The sequence below is a fragment of the Mauremys mutica genome, chromosome 11, assembly GCF_020497125.1.
Source record: "Mauremys mutica isolate MM-2020 ecotype Southern chromosome 11, ASM2049712v1, whole genome shotgun sequence".
Taxonomy (NCBI): domain Eukaryota; kingdom Metazoa; phylum Chordata; order Testudines; family Geoemydidae; genus Mauremys; species Mauremys mutica.
In genome coordinates, this window is record NC_059082.1 from 7,378,377 (window position 1) to 7,398,885 (window position 20,509).

At 46.8% G+C, this 20,509-nt stretch overlaps 1 protein-coding gene across 5 annotated transcripts in view; it reads left to right on the forward strand.

Moving 5' to 3' along the window:
- The window catches only part of PCSK6 (proprotein convertase subtilisin/kexin type 6), a 267,354-nt gene that overhangs the window by 167,289 nt on the left and 79,556 nt on the right, over positions 1-20,509 (forward strand). For all 5 annotated transcript variants that reach the window (XM_044980726.1, XM_044980728.1, XM_044980727.1 and 2 more), the window contains one exon: positions 10,032-10,136. In XM_044980726.1, the coding sequence (XP_044836661.1) occupies positions 10,032-10,136 (105 nt within the window). The remainder of the gene's footprint in view (positions 1-10,031; positions 10,137-20,509) is intronic.

Consider the following 20,509-nt stretch of genomic DNA (forward strand, 5'->3'; position numbering starts at 1 on the left):
CAGAAATGGGATAAAATAGAAGTATCTTTGTTTTTACATCTGTAAAGCTATGGTAGGAACTCCCTTCCTTCACCAGTGTCCTAGACTCATTCTAATAACAAAGCTGGTCAACATGCTCCCTCTAGAAGTTCTTCTCTGGGCCAGCACACCTCTTCTGGGGTTTGGCCTTGCAGTTCTCACAGCTGATTCATCTAACATCACTTCTCTGAGTTGGGGTATAAAGATTGCCACTCCCTTGTGGTGAGGTCAGTTGATGCTGGCATGGTGGGATGATCACTCTATTTTGCCAGTGTGCTCTGGGGGGGCTGATGGACCCAAGAGTGTTGTCTTGACAATAGACTGCTCTGCAGAAAGCTCAGTGGGACCTATTGTGACTTCTTATCTTTGACTATAAGACCATACGAATGGCCATACTGGGTCAGACCAAAGGTCCATCTAGCTCAGTATCCTGTCTGCTGACAGTGGCCGATGCCAGGTGCCCCAGGGGGAATGAACAGAACAGGTAATGATCAAGTGATCCTATCAGTGTTATCTGGTCACCACAGAATACTGTACCGTGGAGCTGCAAGAGCCCTGCACAAAACAGACGTGACCAGCATTCATTTGACTTAACAACAGGTGTTCAGTTTGCTTGTGTTTCTTTTTACAGTTGCTACTTCCAGCCATTCTCCTGGTTGGGTTTTTGTTCACACAATTGTTTTGGTGCCTAACTCCTATTGATTGAAAGATAAATTAGGCACTTTTGAGAATTCCACTAGGTGCTTATAAAAACAACAAGGAGTCCGGTGACATCTTAAAGACTAACAGATTTATTTGGACATAAGCTTTCGTGGGTAAAAAACCTCACTTCTTCAGATGCATGGAGTGAAAGTTACAGATGCAGGCATTATATAATGACACATGAAGTGAAGGGAGTTACCTCACAAGTGGAGAACCAGTGTTCACAGGGCCAATTTGATCAGGGTGGCTGTAGTCCACTCCCAATAATAGATGAGGAGGTGTCAATTCCAGGAGAGGCAAAGCTGCTTTTGTAATGAGCCAGCCACTCCCAGTCCCTATTCAAGCCCAAATTAATGGTGTTTAAATTTGCAAATGAATTTTAGTTCAATGAGAACCACAGGGGCTATGCCGCAATGAGTAGGAGGGCCGCTGTGGTGCACCTTGAAGCCTAGGGCACGGGTGGAGCTGCCGCAGGTGCAGATCTTGGTGTTTGTTAGTAGCAAATATTCAAATGAGAACTTTGAAGGCCGAAGTGGAGAAGGGTTCCATGTGAACAGCAGTTGAACATGGGTCAGTTAGTCCTAAGAGATAGGTAGTGCCATTCCGAAGGGACGGGCGATGGCCTCCGTTACCCTCAGCCGATCAAAAGGGAGTCAGGTTCAGATCCCTGAATCCGGAGTGGTGGAGATGGGCACTGCGAGGCGTCCAGTGTGGTAATGCAACCGATCCTGGAGAAGCCGGTGGGAGCCCCGGGGAAAGTTCTCTTTTCTTTGTGCCATGTGTCATTATATAATGTCTGCATCTGTAACGTTCACTCCATGCATCTGAAGAAGTGAGTTCTTTGTACCCACGAAAGCTTATGCCCAAATAAATCTGTTAGTCTTTAAGGTGTCACCGGACTCCTTGTTGTTTTTGTGGATACAGACTAACATGGCTTACCCCCCAATATTTGATTAGGTGCTTATCTGCATCTTTAGGCGCCTGCTACCTTTGAAAAGCTATCCCCTGGTGTTTTCCTCTGCGGTAGTTGCTCTCAATCCAGGGTCAGAGCAGAACATTGTTTTAATTGTTGCCAAATGTGTCTGCAACAGAGCAGATCCGGAACAGAATCCCATGAACAACAAGTAAGCTGGGTGTGTACAACACCATTTTGCCATGGTCAGGCAGCAGTCGTGTCCGCTGACCTGGGGCTGAACATGGTCAGTAGACAGTTTAGACCAAGACAAATCATATGGATTCCAGACCAGCTAAAATGTTTGTTTGTGGGTAACCGTATTTGGATATGGCAGAACTGCAAAGTATAGACTAGACCAGGGGGAGTTCAGTAGAATGAAGCAGCAGCAGTGGGATTGTAGGAGATGGGATTAAAACCAACAAGTTATCAGATCTGCTTGGGAGTTCTGCAGACTGTGTAAACTAGGTGATTTTTAACCTGGTTCTAGTTCCCTCCTCCCCACCAACCCCCCCGCCCCCAATGCATTTACAGCTTCCAAAAACCCTGTGTGAGCTTAGGTCTAGATTCAAAGGTCTTTAGCCACCTAACTTCCGTTGCGGCAGCGACTGGGATGTGGGCATTTGTGCCTAGGGATTGAAGCCAGAGTCGTGCCTAGTGGTTTGGAGCCAAAGTTGGTAGCCAGCAATAGGAGCCCAGGGTCAGAGATAGTCAGAGGCTGGGTGCCACAACGCTGCAACTGGAGCCGAGGGGCCGAGTCGGGGCTGATGTTGGTAATTGGAGCTGAGAGTCTGGACCAGGTTAGCCCCAGCCTTGCCTCGCTCTAGCTAAGGCAAGAGCTATCACAGCCGTGGGGAAATGCTTTGAGCAGATACCGAACTGCTGCTGTCGGGCTCAAGAGCTGGTCTGCTGCCGCTTCCCAGCAATCGGGCTGTGTGGACAACCGGGCCGCTACTCCAGGCCAGCTGCGCTCACAAGGTTGCCCAGAGACTGGCTCTGCTGCAAGCCTGGAGTCCTGACCCACTGAAATCAATGGACGTTAGGAGCCTAAATACGTCTGTGAAACTGGGCCGTGCGCCCTGTCCCCACACGTCCAGCACTAACTGCACTTTCTTAAGTGAAAACTTGTCAGCAAGGCCACACCCCGCTTCTGGTAAATGAAGCTTAAAGAAGCGCCAATCCTCTGTCACTGACAATCAGCAAAGCAGACATATGATTTATCTGCTCAGTCTGGTGCCTGACGCCCCAGTGACGTGGGCAGGACGATGTTCTTGAGAGCCGTGGGAGCACTTGAGACAGAAGGTGTCTGAGTAGGACGAAGGGAAAGCGGGGTTAGGAGGAAGGGGCACAATTTCTCCAGTTTGGAGCTCTGAGGTATGTTGCAAGTGGAAGTGCTTTGAAAAACCACAGGAAACCACCATGTTGACCCAGAACCTCTCCCCAACCCCTCCTCCCCCACCTCGACACTCCCCCGGCCCCGAAGGCTGGCAGCAGTAGCTTGCTAGTGTGAAACCACCTTTCATACCATGATTGATTTCTCTGAAAAGTCAAGGGGAAATTACACCACAGGAAAAACCCTACTGCTGCTGGGGCTGCGAACTGGACTCGCTCCCGGCACCTCTGGACAGTCGCTAGTGCTGGAAAAGCCTTGACAATAACCAAGTGCCAAAGAAACCCACCCAGAACTCCTGCCTTTGAACTGTCCTTGTTCTGTAGGAAGCCTTTGGAATAGGGGTGCCATCTTTCTAATTGCTGGTAAGCAGACCCCTGAGGCACTGGGCACCTCCTGGGGAATAGTGATGGAGGAGCCTGAAGGGGTAAGCAGGGTCTGCAGCTCTGAATGTATTGACATTGGCATGATGGGGAGAGAAGAAGGGGGCGTCTCATGCTCTCTCCACCTTACCAGGCACCCCCATGAGAGCCCAGCAGCCTGTAACCCAAAGTATCTTTTATACTTAGGGCTAAATGTTTAAGATTTTGGCTGCCTTGGATTTCGAGTCTCCAGCTTTAGACGCTTGGGGCCTGATTTTTCCCACTCCACTAATTGAAGTCAATGAGATGTTCTGCATCTCTGAAAGCTAGGCCGTACGTTGGGCACTCAAAATTAGAGGCCAAGTTTGGAAAGCAAGACCCTAAATGTATCTCCCAAACAGCCCTGTGACTCAGGTAAGTGCTCTGCATTTTAGAGATGCGGAAATACCAACCAGTGACTGAGCTGGAATTGGAATCCAGGAATTCCTGGCCCCCAGGTCTGTGTTCAGTCTGCTAGACTGGATAGCGTCTCCAAAAACCAGAACTTCTGTAAGCCAATTGGAACCATCTTCAACCAAAACTTGTTGTGACATTACCCTGGGTACAGTCTGGACTGCTGGACAGCTGTGTCCCCTCAGTTCTCTAACCTGGGGCGTCTTTAACAGTGCTTCACCATGAGAACAAACACTCCTGGTCATTCACACAGTCTCCAGCCTGTAAACTGCTCCCCGCTATACAGTATCAGTGTTAGCCAGCCACTCCTGAATTACACTGCAGGAGAACACCAGCCAACTCTCCAGTCCCAGACTTGCCCTGGAAATGTGCGGCTTGTACTGCCCAGTACTCTACTGCAGAGCTTCTCAAAGCCGGTCCGCCGCTTGTTCAGAGAGAGCCCCTGGCGGTCCCCATTGGCCTGGAGCAGTGAACTGCGGCCAGTGGGAGCCGTGATCGGCCGAACCTGTGGACGCGGCAGGTAAACAAACCGGCCCGAACCACCAGGGGCTTTCCCTACACAAGCAGCGAACCGGCTTTGAGAAGCACTGCTCTACTGGACAATGCAAGTTCATAGAAAAGCCATCATTTCAGTAATAGAAAACGATATGCACAAACCCTGTTATCTCAAGTGGAGTGGGGTTCCCAAAAACTTCAATCCAAACTCACTTGGTAGATGAAACACATTTATTAACTACAGAAAGAAAGATTTTAAGTGATTACAAGTAATGAGGCATAAAAGTCAGAAGTGGTTACAGAGAAATAAAAAGTAAAATGCAAACTAATGCCCACTTAACAAGCTGAGGGCACTTAAAGTGTAAAAGGTTTTTCCTCACCACATGCTTACAGCAGTCTGGCGGGATCCTTCAGCCAGGATCCCTCCCCCAGTTCAATGATGCTTCCTTAGCCTTTCAAAGACTGTTGCTGCTGCCATGAGTACAGATGAGAGGTGATTTGGGGGATTTTTTCTCTAGTCTTACACCTTTCTCCCCTCCTTGAGAGTCATCTCCCACTGGGGTTCAGGTGACAGGACATCTGTGGGCTGGGAACCTCCAGCTGTGTGTTTTGCCAATGTGTAAATTAAATTTCTTGCTTACACCCTTATTCCTGCCAAAGAATGGCCACTTACCCAGGTGATAGCCTATTAGATTATGTTGATACATGGCTGAGGCATCTGTTTGCCTTTTGTTTCTGAGGAACTGGTCTGTGCCTGCCTTCCTAAACTTAGTAATGCCATTCAATAGAATCTTATAACTTTACATACAATTACCACACATTTGACCAGGACAATAATGTTCAGCAGTTGTGTTTTCAAATGATACCTCAAGACCCTGTACAAAATTTATCCCAGTCTTATAAAAGGGTGAACAGAAGAGTTCAGCCTTCTGCAAATAATTTGGGCTCAGTCTTTTCATCTTCTTCCTGAAATGTTGGAGAGGGAGGTGTGGAGATGTGGGGGTGGGGAAATGAAATTCTGAGTGGGAAAGCAACATTTCAGTTGTCTTGAAATGTTGTTAAACTGACCTGGCAAATATCCTGCACTAAATCTGGAGCAGCCCAGCTATAGGTAGTAGACAGGCTAATTCAACAAGGCTAATGTTGAATTGACTGACAAACAAACAAATAGCAAATCTAACAGAAGCACAGGCTGATGGAATTTCTGAGGAAGAAGTTTCTAGGAAGGAAAAACAGATACCATAGGAAGGGTGGTCAACTCAACCACAGAGTAGTGTGGGCCGAGATAGCCTGGGCAGGGTGAGTTAGCTGCATTCATAATTCAGCTACATGGCTTTGTCTTCTGACTTAATTCCCTGCCCTTGCTGTATTTATTAACTAGTAGGAGTTTTAATGTAACATTTTATAAATCCTTTTTGGACTTAAAAAAAAAAATTGCTGCAGCCCTTGACTGCTGGCTAAACATAGCCTTGGTTTCGCTGTTTGTTTATATCCTGTGCTTCCCCAGACTAGAGTCGCCAGGTTTAGCAAAAATTAAGTTTACCTCTCATTATAGTGACTGTTTTAGCAAACTTTACAGCTGCCAGTACTGAGAACACAATGGTGTGACTGCAGGACAGAGGCTCCTCACAGACCGAAAAATCCTGCTGAGGACCTTGATAAGGCAAAGCTCCTCTGATATGAACGCTCCACAGCTGCTGAACTAATTTTTACCTCATCATTTCTGTTTTGCAGCCAAGGGGAAGGCATTTTTAAAAGATGATGCCAATTACCTGTTGCAACTTCATAAAACTAATTTGGGCTTGATTCTGATCTGACTCACTCCAGTTCCACTCTGGTGTAGCCCCATTGACATAATTGAAGATGCTCTTGATTTTTAAAGGGCGGGGGGTGGGGGTGGGGGTGAAATCAGAATCCAGTTTAGTGTCTGCATTTAACTAGAGACCCCTTGCTGAGTGACTAGAAGCAACGCGCACCATTTAGTGGATGTTCTTGTTGCAGCATTGAGAAGAGTTGAGTACTTCAACTCACTGAGGAGAAAGCAGCCTAGCCACATGGGGGTGAAATTTTGTTACACTTATGAGGGTGCCTCTGGGACTAATTTAAATTCTCCTGTGGAAAGACCTACAGTGTGTGGCATTGCGAACCATCTCGGATCACTTTGGATAGTCTTGGACTTTCCTAACCAGGGGCCTGCGCAGGAATAAAAATGTGACCCCTTTTTTTGGGGGGGGGACGTACTGTGCTCCCCCCAGGGAAGGAGGAGCTTGCTCTCTCCTTGGGGGCCCCACCGGGAACCCTGTGCTTCCCCCCCATCCACCCCCGCTGTGGGGTAGCCTGTACTCCCCCTCGACCAATCCCGTCCTGGCCTACCCCAACCCCAGAGGCTCTGCTCACTGCTGTTGTTTAGGAGGATTGTCCTATCATCTCATCTGCTAATTCATGGAGGCAGAGAAGGTGTGGGGGGAGGGCTGGGTGATGGAGGAGGGGATCATGGTGTCCAGCGCGGCAGCTAAGAACTCTGCTTGGGCATGTGCTGGGAGCAGACCTCTGGTATGAGAGCTGGGGGCGGGAGGCCGGAGCAGCTGCCAGAGGATTTCGGTCTCTCCCCGTAGCCCTGGGGGCAGAGGAGTTCTGTGCCCCTACCAATTACTGGGGGGGCATGTCCCTGCTTGCCCCCCCTTGTGCTCACCCCTCTCTCTGTCCATTCTGGATCAAGTAGATTAGATCAATTAATCAGCAAGGTAGCTTTCCTTGAGCATGTCTAAAATCGAACTAGAACTGTGGCTAACGTAGCATTTGTGGCCTTTCTCATGTTAAAAGTGAAATGAACTAATCCTCCGTACACCTATGGAAGGGATATTGATTAGTGTTATTGTTTAAAGATGGGGTAACTTAGGCCAGGTCGAAACTAGAAAGGGTTTGCTGGCACCCTCTTAGTGTAGATTCTGCTTATACCAGCAAAAAATGCTTTGGCCAATATGGGTGTGACATTAAAATCACATGGCTGCCAGCTGACTTGGGTGAAGGGGCTGTTTAATTGTGGAGTAGACATTTGGGCTCAGGCTGTAGGACCCTGTGAGACGGGGAGGGTCCCAGAGCTCTGGACTGTTGGCTGAGCCAGGACGTCTACACAACAGCTAAACAGCCCTGCAGCCTGAGCCCAAGCCAGCTGGTTCAGGCCAGCCACGGACATCAAATTGCAGTGTATATACCAGGGATCCGCAACCCTTGGCACGCAGCCTGCCAGGCCAATGCGGGCTGCGGCGGCCAGCACATCCCTCGGCCCGCGCCGCTTCCCGCAGCCCCTATTGGCCTGGAGCGGTGAACTGTGGCCAGTGGGAGCCGTGATTGGCCAAACCTGTGGACGTAGCAGGTAAACAAACCGGCCCAGCCCGCCAGGGTGCTTACCCTGGTAAGCTGTGTGCCAAAGGTTGCCAATCCCTGGTATATACCCTATGGCTTATTCTGGCTCCCTGAGCAATATAAGCCATACTGGCAAAAGCGCCTTTATGTCAGTTGAACAACATCTATACTAGGGCTTTTGCGGGTATAGAAACATTGCAAAAAAACTAAATCCTCTCCCTAACTGTACTGACAAAAGTTTCTAGTGTAGACCTGGCCTTAGTGGCCAGATGTCGGTGGTACAGGTTCATGCTGAAAGTCAGTGATGCAGCAGTAAAGTCCTTAATCCTGTATCTAACTGGATGCATGTGAGTTAGTGCCACTGACTTAAATGGGGCTAACCCACTTTGATCTGAGTGGGACTACTTGCATGCTAATATGTTAAGCACATATGTAACTGGCCCATAGCCAGCAAAGCGGAGTCGGGATTAGAATCTGGGATCGGTGTTCAGTCTGCCTATAATGGCCTGGCATCGGTCTCTTGCAAGCACCCTTTGTGGTCAGGTGTGTCTGCAGTCTTTACACTGTCCTGGCACTGGTATTGGGCCATACCTCCAGTGGTTTCACCCTCTTGCTCTGTTCTGTCCCCAGCTCTCCAACTCGGCCTCTTAACAGTTCAGTTCCCCTTCTGGGAGTTTATCGCTTTCTGAGAGTAGGCCACATCCCCAGTGGCCTGTGGGGGGACCCAGACCCTCCCACTACTCCCAGTCACAGCCCAGGAAACCTAGGAATAGCAGCCATGTGCCACCATGTGTCTTTAACTACACTGCTTTCAATCCCTGGGCTACTTCCCCATGGTCCCACTCTTTGCCAAAGCTTCACCCTTATCTCAGGGCTCATTTGAATTCAGACCCAGCAGCCAGCCAGGAGCTCTTCCTTGAGCCCCCAGTCCCTGTCAGCACTGAGCTGTCCAGGGTACTGCAGTTCCCTTTAGCCAGCCAGGAGCACCACTGCACTCCTCAAGCTCCAGCAAGGAACTGACTATCTCTAGCTTTGCAGCTCCTTTTATATGGTCCTCCTGGGCCCTGATTGGCTGCTTCTCCTGCACTCTGTCTGATTGGCTGCTTGGAGGACTCCTCTACTGCTCCTTTCCTGGGATAGGTGTGGCAGGACGCTGAGGCCTCCAGCAAGGACCTAGTTTCTCCCCCTGCCCCCATTACACTGCTACTCTAGTCCAGTGCAGGCACTTTCCAAACCAGCTTTCCCGGGCGGCTCTGCCAATATGTATGACTGCTTTTAATTTTTAAAAGGGAGGGGGGATAATTTAATTTAAAGATGTCCAGGCTAAATTTAATTTAACAAGGTGCAGTTGTATGCCTCTCTGTCCTCCTTTCATCCTGCTCCATTCTTATTTCATGTGGCTTAGAGCCCAGCCCTGTCTTTGTTTGTCATGGAAGGTGTTTAAAGTTTTTTAAAACAAGAATGGAGGCTGGGGTGGGGGTGGGGGAATCTGCCATTCCCTAGCACTTAGCCTGCTGCTTTGGAGTCTCCTGAAGTGGGCTATTGCACAGCATTTGCAGTCACTGTAACCTGCTCCTGAATGAGCTTTTTCCCTCATCACCACAATACGCGCTGTGGTTTTGTGGCAATTTTGACAAGTTTTTCTGCCTTTGGCATAGCAGCTGCCTTTGAAGGCTCATGGCAGCTGGTGGTCCCTTACTTTCTTTACAGGAACTCCTGGACCCTTCCATAGCGTCACACAGCTGGCTTCCATGCTGACCGCTGGTAGCTCTCTCTAGTAACGTCAGGACTGTGTGAACTGTTTTGCGAGGTGCATAGATGGCTGATGCAGTATTAACGGCTTTGGTGCATTGCTCTCATCTATTTGCTTTGCTTTGTTGTGTCCTCTGCCATTCTTTTCTGGGGAGAGTCTGGTTTGGTTTTTTTCTTTTTCTTTGAAGACATGCTAGAGTTACTGCCGTTTCTGAGCTTCTGGGATCCTTAATTATAGGCCCGATGCTGCTACCACAGAAACCAATGGCAAAGTGACAGCGTGGCTTCCTCAAGAGCCCAAGACTGCAGTGGGAGCGGGCTCAGCTGCTTCATAGACCAGTACAGATTCTCAGCTGGGTGACACGGTTCTCTTTGTGGCTAGGTGGGGTTAGTCCGCAAATCAGCCCCTCTGGCGGCCAGGGATCGTTGGGTATGGGAGGTCGGAAGAAAAGCTGAGCATCTCAAGCTGTGCGTGGGTGGAAGATTTCTCCTTCCCTAACTCACTGTGTGTGTTGCTTTTCCCCCCCCCCCCCCCACACAGATTGGGAACTTGGAGAACTATTACCACTTTCACCACAGCAGGACGATAAGGCGCTCAACGCTCAGCAGTCGAGGCCGGCACAACTTCCTCCGGATGGATCCCAAGGTATGGGCCCCCATCGGCAACGCTGCCCCCTCAGGAGCCAAGCTGCCATGGACTCCTGCATCCTCCTTCCCCTCTCACCCCATAGGTGGGAGGTGGCGTACAAGGCCCCGAGCACAAGACAACACTGAAACAAGCAGCAGCACGGCCTGTGCGTTGTCATAGGGAGTCCCTCAGGTTTGTTGGCCAAGCTGCTGCAGAGAGGTAAGGATGCCTTATGGCTTCTTTCCCTCCCCCCAGAAAACATCCCAAGTCCAGGCCCTTGATTGTGTATTGTTTGTTTTAGAGACCTCTTGTTAATTCGGCCTCTCCTCTCCCTTTTGTGTTTGTTGGGCTGGCTTGGAGTAAGGAGCATCCCTCTTTGGGTCTAAAACTAGATGGTATGGCCCCAAGTCCATCAGTGCCCAGATGGATCATCTCTTGTCTGTGCCCCTGTTCTCCACCCTTTCCTATCCACCTGCTGGAGCGTGTGACATTCGTCTGTGTATTTCTTAGGTCAGTTGAGTGTGTTTCCGTACAAACGGCTACCCTCTGCATTATGCACTTGTAAGGGTTTTTTATTATGGAAAACTTCAGAGGCGCTTATGCAAGAACCTTTATATCCGTGAACATCTTGCCGGAACACAGTGTGACTATGTTCTCTGAATCAGAAGGGGTTTGATGGCACATGCCCTGCAGCCTTGAGGACACACTGTACAGATTAGTATTTAGTGCCGTAAGACAGTTGTGGAAGTAACATGAATTTTTGCAAAACTATCCTTGTGCTCGGTCTTTGTCCCATGCTAAATACATTGCAAATGCTCTACGCTCTCAATGATCACCCTCTTTGTAACCATCTCTTCAGTCTCTCCACTATACCCGCAAACAAAAGCAGCATTCTGTAAAAGCCTGATTCCACGGAGGATGTGGGGGAGTTCTGCCACCAGGCCTAAACACTATGTCATATATTTCTCATTCTAGTTAAATATAACTGTACGATGGTGTACATAGCGCAACGAGTGGCCTTGTAACTATTTGGTGCTCGATGATAAAGATCTTTGGTATGCTCTGATGTGAAGCTTGTTTTTGAATGGTTTGTCTTAAAGAGCCTGGTTTCTTTATTTGCAGCATACAATTGAGCGTGATTACAGACGTATTGTAAATCCAGCATGTTATCCTTGATACCACATGCTCTGTAATTGGTGAATCATTTGACATGCAGGGTATGTTTATCAGTGATTGAAAATACTTACAAGTGACTAAATATTAACATCTGCCTTAAGGAAAAAATTTTTTAAAACGGTTAAGGAAACTTTCCAATACAGAAATTGCATTGTATGCTGTGGGTGTTGATTTAGTTGTCATAACATTTGCTGTCTTAATGGTTGCTATGTATGAAATCTTTGGCTACAAGCATATGTTACTCTGTTCTAGATCAGCCTAAGACATTTTTATCACAGTTGAATTGCCAGAAGTCAGTGTTCAAGAAAATAAAGATTCAGAACAAATGAAATCTATGGCAGTGCATGGGGTGTAGTTGGAATGTAACATTTTTTACTTCCTGTTGCTATTCTTGTCTCCTACCAACTTTTATAAACCTTGCATTAGTCTGTGCATAAATGTAAAGAGAATTCATGTTTGTTTTTTTAATTTTGTATTAAAAGCTGAAATAAACATGGTTGCTTTTAATAGACATCTAATGCCATTCTTAAAAAAATCTAATACTCCAGCAAAGATTCCTGTATGTATTGTAGTTGACAAAAGTTCCCACAAACTTCTGTCCTCACTGGACTCCAGCACTGAGCACAGAATGAGAAGACTACTCCTAGACAGAGTGTGTTCTGTTTCAAGTAAGCTAAAGGGAGCAATGGCAGATCCCAGTTGGTGCTTAGTGGTAGGGTGACCAGATGTCCTGTTTTTAAAGGGACAGTCCCATTTTTGGGGACTTTTTCTTATATAGGCACCTATTACCCCCCACCCCCATCCCGTTTTTTCACAGTAGCTATCTGATATCCTACTTAATGGTATGTGGTTTTGTGGGTGTTTTTTTTTAAACCTGACATCTGGCAAAACCCAGTGTGAAAAGCAAGAGTTATCACTCGGGTCCTGATCCACAGTGCACTGAAGTCAGTGGGAGTTTCCCTACTGACTTCAATGGGTTTTGGAGCAGGCCTTCTGGGACTGAAGCTATGCTGGTTTACACAGCAGAGGGACAGATTCTCATCTTGTGTAAACAGGCACAACTCCTTTTACTTCAATGGAGCTATGACCATATAAACTGACTGAACGTCTGGCCTAAGGTAGGGCAGATTGGTGTAAATGACCTATTTTTACTCTTGCATTTAGAGGGGATACCTGTTAAATGTGTACATTCAATGCATCTTATTTACTTCATTAATTTGTATACATGCACTGAGCTCCATCTTGGTAAGATGGACTGTCTTTCAGTATTAGAATTAGAAGCAGTTATCAAGGTATAATATATCTTTATAGAAAGACAGGTATCCATGATGTACTGGGCCTTCATGTAAAGGTTGAGTATCTGTGGCAAAGCCAGCATGCCTGCTGGAGGTGACACGCTACTGAAGCAATATGCTCCGTTTCTTAGGCCCTGTAGGTGAGGTGTGGGAGGGAATGTTGTTTTGTGTTGTACAGATGAGAGAGAATTGGGACCCTTGGTCTTTTTTTTTTTTTTTTTCTTTCCCCAGCTGTGCCACTGATTTGCTCTGCTCTATGGCCTTGGGCAAGTCACTTAACCTCTCTGTGCCTCAGTTTATATCTATGTAAAATAGCTACAAAGCTTACCTACTTCATTAGCACATTGAAAGGCTTCATTAAGTTATGTAAAACCCTTTGAGACCCTCAGGTGAAAGATATTAATGGACAAAGTATAATGTTGTTATTAAGACTTTCCTATTGACTCAGGATAACAAATTACATTGTTGGTTGTTGTTTCCTTGTAAGACCTGCATGGCGGACCCACTATTACTAGTTAAACTGCTATTAAACGGGGTTTACAGTTAAATATATAAACGGAACCTCCAACACACTATTGTAACATTCGAACATAGACCGTTGTCACAAACAGTGTTGCCAACAGAAAGGAAAAATAAACAATCTGAACATTCCAACTATTGCTGGAAATAAGATACAATTGGCTGATTGTTTCCAAGTGTTCTAATTAAACTTTATAGCCCTGGGGGATGTATACAGGCATCTGAACATATTATGAATTCAGATCTGCAATTGAAATACCTCCCTTCTAAATTAGCCTAGTTTAGTACAAACCAAATCAATTAGCTTTTAGTCTATTAATATTTGCCTTGCCTAGCTCTACTGATTAATAGTCAGTTAAATTGGCGTAGGTTTACAGGCATTTGTTATTACCTTGAATTCAAGAGCCATCAATTTGCGTTTTTGTTTTTGTTTTTTTTCCCCTCCCATCCATTTGCAAATCATTTGGAAGTGCGTTGGCAGTTTGAATGGTGCATAATTAGTAATCATAAAATGGTAAATATTATGAAGTTGTATTACTGCAAAGCATACAGAAACAAACGGAAAAATTTGCACAGCTTGAATGGAATAGCAAAGATGGAAACAAACACAGAAGTCCTAAAGAACTAAAGAATTCAGTCATCTGCAGATGCTTTATCTGTTGGCTGTCATCCATTCAGCTGTTTTATTAACACCATTATTTGTTTGCATGATGGCAGCATCTTGAGGTCCCTGCTGGGGCTGGGGCTCCATTGTATGAGGCACTTTGCTATGGCATAGTAGGAAACAGTCCCTGCCCCAAAGACCTTATAATCTTAAGACAAAAAAGAGGAGGAGGGGAAATGGGAACAACTGAGTGAAGGTCAGGAGCAGAGCTGGGAGCAGAGCTCTGTTCTCCTGACTCCCAGCTCAGTGTCCTCACTAGACCATGCTGCCCTCCCTATGTGCTAGCACCATGGCAGCTCCCTTCCTTAGTCAGCCGCAGTGGGAGTGCTGGCATAGACTAGCAGCTGGTCTACAGTTGTATTCCCACCACTGCTACCGTTGGTGGGGGATCTGAAGGGAAGATGCTAGTGTAGACGCTAGACGTTCTCTATTGGATAAAAATGCCTTTATGGTGGTTGGAATTTGAAATCCTCTCATCGTTATTACAAATGACGCAACCAGAAGGAAAGGTGGGGCTTCCCTCACCAAAGTAACTACCTGGGGTGATGGCTTTCTTCACCGAAATCTTAGCCCAAATACGTTTCTTTAGGGCTGTTCTGAGTCGTTGTCGGAATCTGGCCTTACCCACCCTTATTGGCTAAGTGTTAATGGAGATCATGTGTATGCCTGAGGCCTTGTTGTCATGTCAGAAAAAGGTGAGTTCTTAACTCAAGTTAGGTCACTCAAGATAAAGGCTTTAACTCATGTGAGAACTACAAACGGCCTTGCCATTGCTAGGATTGTACGGAGTTACCTGCCTTGAGTTAAATCACCTTTTTTTTTATTTCACAGTGAAGACAAGGCCTGAAGCAGCCAAGCTAAAGGGTTGGTCAGAGTTGTTCTAGGCCTCTGCTACAGTAGGAAATTGGCCCATTACTGCAGTGTATTGACTAACACTGAACACAGGCTTTGTCCCATCCATACCAGCAGTTCGTGTGTTCAGCACTAGTTCAGGGGCATCTGTTGCTGACAGCCAGTTAGGCAATGGGTTTGCTTCCCACTGTAGATGGGACTTTCCTGTCAAAATGGTCACCTGAAGCCTATTGCTGGGATGTGGGTGGTGCCAATAGTACTCAAGCACTTTACAAAGTAGGTCTGTATCAATTGTTAACACTCTTTCGGCCCAGTGCGCACTAGCTGACTTAGACCTGCCTGCACACCCAACTTTTAATGAGGTTTGTAACCAAGTGAGGGCCAGGGTTGGCCCTAAACATGCTTTGTGCCAACGCAGAGCAGGGTTAAGATATGGCTGGTAACTGTGCCAGCTGAGCCTGGGTCTCCCTTCCTATTGGCCTAGGCTGGCAGATGGGTGCTTTCTGGTAACTAGGTTGTAGCACTGTTTTGTAGTGTGGACGTGCGCTGTAACAGAGTTGGCCAGTGTTTCTATCTCCTCTCAGCTAGTGTCTGGTAGGGCATCTGAGTGCATTCTGCCACATGCTGCTGCTGCTCTGTATCCATGTCCTCTGGGCACTCTATCACCTGCTGAGGCATTATGGGATAGCTGTCTAGAATGCATGGCTACAAACTCATTTAGGTTGTGCAGTAGGAGTGGGTAGACAGACATGATTTTATGGTGGGGGTTGGGGTCGGAGGAGGAGAAACTGTGTGGACACAACCCAACCATGTTTGAGTAACAGGGTCTGAGGGGTGTCATGGACTCAATGTATACAATTGTATGCTTAGCTCAAACTGAGTTTCAACTTGATTGAATCCATCTCAAATCCTGCTTTACTACAATTGTGCCTGTGATAGTTATGAAATAGCTGGTCCTGACACGGTTACAGCCATGCTTCATTTTGTAAGGCTACTGTTTTAAAACAACAACAAAAAACCCCCCCACATCTACTGGCCCCAGTCAGGATTGGGGCCACAGCGTGCTAGGCACTGTATAGACACCTAGTAAAAGACAGTCCCTGCCCCAAAGAGCTTCCAACCTAAATAGACAAAATAAATATAAACAGGTAGATGACATACAGTTTTCCCTATCTGCCCCTTCAGCTCATTCCTTAGTCTAGATCGGGGGTCTCAAACTTCATTGCACTGTGACCCCCTTCTGACCAGGGGCGGCTCTAGCTTTTTTGCTGCCCCAAGCACGGCAGGCAGGCTGCCTTCGGCGGCGCGCCTGTGGGAGGTCGGGAGATCCGGTCCTGCGGCTTCGGCGTACCCACCGCGGAATCTGCAGACCTCCCGCAGGCAAGCCGCCGAAGGCTGCCTGACTGCCGCCCTCGCAGGGACTGGCAGGGTGCCCCCCGCGGCTTGCCGCCCCAGGCACGCACTTGGAGCGCTGGTGCCTGGAGCTGCCGCTGCTTCTGACAACAAAAATTACTACATGACCCAGGAGGGGGGACCGAAGCCTGAGCCCACCCGAGCCCCGCTGGCCTGGGTGGGGGAGCCAAAGCCTGAGTTCCACTGCCCCAGGTGGGGAGGGACAAAGCTGAAGCCCAAGGGCTTTCAGACCTAAGCAGGGGGCCGGTAACCTGAGCCCCACCGCCCAGGGCCGATGCCAGGGCTGGGATCCACTTTGGGGTCCCAACTCAGCCTGAGAAGCACTGGTTTACATGTCTCCCCAGAGAGGAGGTCTGTGACTGACTTACCTGCCAGCCCAACAGAGCTGTAAAGGAAAACGAACTTACTAACCCTTTCATTTAGCTGCTGACATTCCTTTGTTAATGTAGACAGGATTCTCACCATGTCAAACCCTTGGATGCATCCATCTATATTACAAAATGGAGCTGCATTGCAACCACGTCTGCCTGGTGGAACTGGAGCTCTGGGGTGGCTCTGTGTGGGGCGGCTCTGTGCCCGGATACAGGATCGAGAAACAGGCCAAGATTTTCAAAGGTGACTAGTGATTTTGAACCCTTAATTTTTCAGCGCTCAGCTCTTTAAAGGGACCTGATTTTACACAAAGCACTGAGCACCCACCCTCTGTAAATCAGGACTTTTTCATAGTGAGCACAGACTTTAACATAAGGGCAAAGGGAGTGCACAGCACACAGACATCTGTCTTGAAGGCCGATACTGCAGTTCTCTTCTTGCTGCTGTACCCTACTCCTGTTTCCTCATCTAATCTCCCTTTGGAATTTTGGCTGCATTTTTTCCCTCTAGGGAAATTCTCACCCAAGCTAACCTTCCCTGAGTGGTGAGTGAGATACCCCATTCCATGTGTGCTGTTTCTTGCACAGACAGTCAAAAGGAGGACAATGCATCTTCGGAAGTCTCGGGATTTCAAAAGATGAGATTAATTCAAGAAAAATTATAGGTGTATAATTTTAGGGAACTGGAACTTTAAACTGTAATTTAAGTCATTGTTCTAATTCCTAGTACTGGCCATCTCCAAGCAAATTTGTCTGTCTGCAGTTGAATTTTAATCTGGGATTTGTATATGCTACAGCTACTAGATGTAAAAATCAAATTAATCTTGGTCTGCAAAGTCACTCTGTTAAATAACTGGATCATATTCACTTGATGAGGACTTCCACCTCCATTGGAATCTAAAGAACCTGCTTTCAGCAAGTGAAGTTCTTTGTGGTGGTCAGTCTGACCATTAACCCGTAATAAATTAATGGTAGGTCCACTTTGATCTGCTCAGGCTGTTGGCAGATTAAAAGCACAGAACAATTTGAGCTGATGGAATAAGAAACATGCTGTGCTGGCTGCTGCTTCTAAAAGGACTTCTTTTAGTTGAGGAAAATGTTCTGAAGCACTCAGCTTTCTGACTGGGCCAAAGTATGGTTTGACACAGTATCATCGAGTTTAATTCTAAAACTATTCCAAAAGCTTGAGAGTGTAGTAACTTTGCACTTAGCCTTCTATAGCCTTATGGGAGTTGCACAGGTGCTACACACAGCGCATCTGGGATAGTGTAGACTCTCTAAGGACACTTGAAGGCCTGGCTCTCCTTCCATGATCCTTGAGGAGCAAACTTCAACACCACGCTCCCTACTGTAGGAGATAATTTGGAGGAAACTCTGATTTGGCAGATGTAGAGCTTCTCACTCCTGGCCTTGGCTTGTGAATGGAAGAGCTGGACTTGGCCTGTCAGCATGGACACTAAATGGACGGGGAAGGGCATTGCTTTTAAGGCGAGGGAGGCTGTCTCTTGCACACACCAACAGATTAGTGCTTGCTGTCATCTGTGGACAAGCACAATGAATGTTTGGAGACTGAAATGTCAATAATAAGACGTATTTCAAATGGAAATACAGCAGCAGAGGACGACAGCAGCCAAGGTCTAGATGCCTGCAGGCATGCACCATATAAAAAGCAATAACACTTTATTCCCCCCTCAACACACACACAACGGTTTATGATGAAAACATGTTATGGCCATCTGGCTGGTCCTGGAACTGTGTGTTAAACACTGAATAGCCATTCAAATGTTTGGTTTTTTTGCTGTGCTGGGAATTTGCATCCCACATGCAGATTTTGTTTTTAAAAAAAATACCTTAAGTGGCTAAATTAATATTTATTAAAAATATATTCAGATTGTATGTATTGTTTTTACTGTAGAAAAGCCTGTTCCTCTTTTTTTAGCAGCTCCATGACTGTGAATGGTTTGGGTCTGTGGCATCTGCCCCTTGTTGTCTTTGTCACCACCCCATATTAAGTGGCAGGACAAGATCAGCAATGAGGATATTAGTACCCAAACCCATCCATCAGTTCTGGGTTGGGTTTGGTGGCTTTATTGGTACCAACGGATTATTAGGCTGGAAGACCAAAGCATTCAGAAGTACTTTTACTGAGGAATGCCGCTAAACGGTCAGCGAGCATGTGGTCACCAAAAGCTTTGGTCGCACAGTATAATCACCAGTGATGGACATAGGCTGAACATCCACTTTGACCACCTTAAGAACCTACCTCGAGATCAGTCTGGGTGGGGCTTGATCTGCAAGGAGTCCAGGTGTCCCTTTGGGATTGGCCATGGTGGTGATCTGTCACTACACCACAGTTTCCCTGCAGGAAGTCCAGTCTGCTGATCTATTGTCCTAGCCTCCCTCTGTTCTGCCCCTGGTGTTGTGAGTCAGAATTTGCACAGACAGCTGGGGTAGAATTGAGCAGAGCCTGATTGCAACATAGAATAGGGACTTCAGAATGTTGTTGTGAACATTCCATTCAGCCTTTATTTAATGTCCTTTTTTTAAAGCTCAGCTCTCATTTGGGGGAAACCTTTTTTCCAGTGAGTAGATATCTATATGAAAGCAATGTAAATTTAACAAAAGACCACAACTCTTAAGTATGCCATTCTCAGTCTCTTCTCATCTAGTCAAATGGCACAAACTACCATTGAAGCAAATGGCATTATGGCGGATTCCTGGTTTGCTTGTGATGTATGGTGTTAGGGCTTGACTCAGCACAACAGTTGTCACTAATTTAACTAAAATCAGTTCTTAAATCAGTTTAAACTGATGCTGCTCCTTGTTAAAACCCAGTTTATATCAATTTAGATTAAATCAACCTCAACTAAATTGATACAAACCAGGTTTTAAATTGAATGAAGGGTGTCCATTTAACAACCAGTTAACTCAGGCAGTTAAAAAACCAGGCCTTTAGTTAAACTGGAGCAACTTTTGTAGGAAGATTTTTAAAGCCTTGGGGAAGGCACCAGATACAGCATATATAGGAAGCTCGCCTAGAATTGAGTGGTGAGAAGAAATACAGGGGTGCAGCAAAAGACTGAGCTACTAAAGAATCAGAGCTGTGCAAAATCCATCAGAGTTGCTAGATATTCATTGGGAAAGGGAGGCACCAGTCCATTTATCTGGGAGTGGTGGGGAGGGAATGTTGGCATCCACTTTACAGTTAGACATCAAAGGCCCTTTTAAAAAGTTGGTTTTGTGACAGTCCTGTGTGTGACGGGGCTATCCGCAAGGGTCTGGTGGCGCAATTATAGCTACATCCTCCGGTGCAAGAGACCAAGAACCAGTACTGAAAGTGCCGAAACTAAGGAGGGAAAAGGCACTGGCAGGTGGAGGAGGGAAAACTCCAGATCCGAATGCTACAAGTCAGAACAGGCAACAGGCACTTATTGCCAGAATTCAGACCAATGGCTTTTGGAGGCAGCCTGGGGTATTTTCCTCCCAAATGGAGAATTTCCCACGACAGCCTGTTTGCAGATGGAGCATCTCAACGCTCCACTGTCTCCTGGAAACAACAGAGAGAGAATACAGACCCAGCTAGGAAATCTGAGGACTGGAGTGGGACTTTTAAAAACTTGGGGTAGTGACAGATCATTTAGGGTTCTGAAAAATGTAGTAATTTATAACTTGTTTCCTGTGGCTAAGCTTTAGTTTAAAAAAACGGTATAAGGATCTTACGTCTTTGGGATCAGAGAGTGGCAGAATCTATGCGATGAACTGTCAAGTGAGTTAGCTGCCGCACAGCTGGGGCTGGAACCAGAATTAAGCCAGGTAGTTTCTGACATGCAGCCCTGTACTCAGATCACATGCCTCTGAGTACAGTAAATGTACTGTAGTAACTCTACCAAAAGCAGTAAGATCTTCCCTTAGTGATGAGTCCTGCCTCCAGGCTCTCCTGCCTCCAGGCTCTGCTATTAACTTTCCTGAGAAGTGGAGTTGAGGCTGCTGGTTTTCTTGTGAGAAATTATCAGGGTCTAGGTAAGAGAAGTGAGAATAAATGACAACCTACTTAACCTATAAATGCCTGTGATGCAGCATCTGCCCCACACTGTCCAAGAA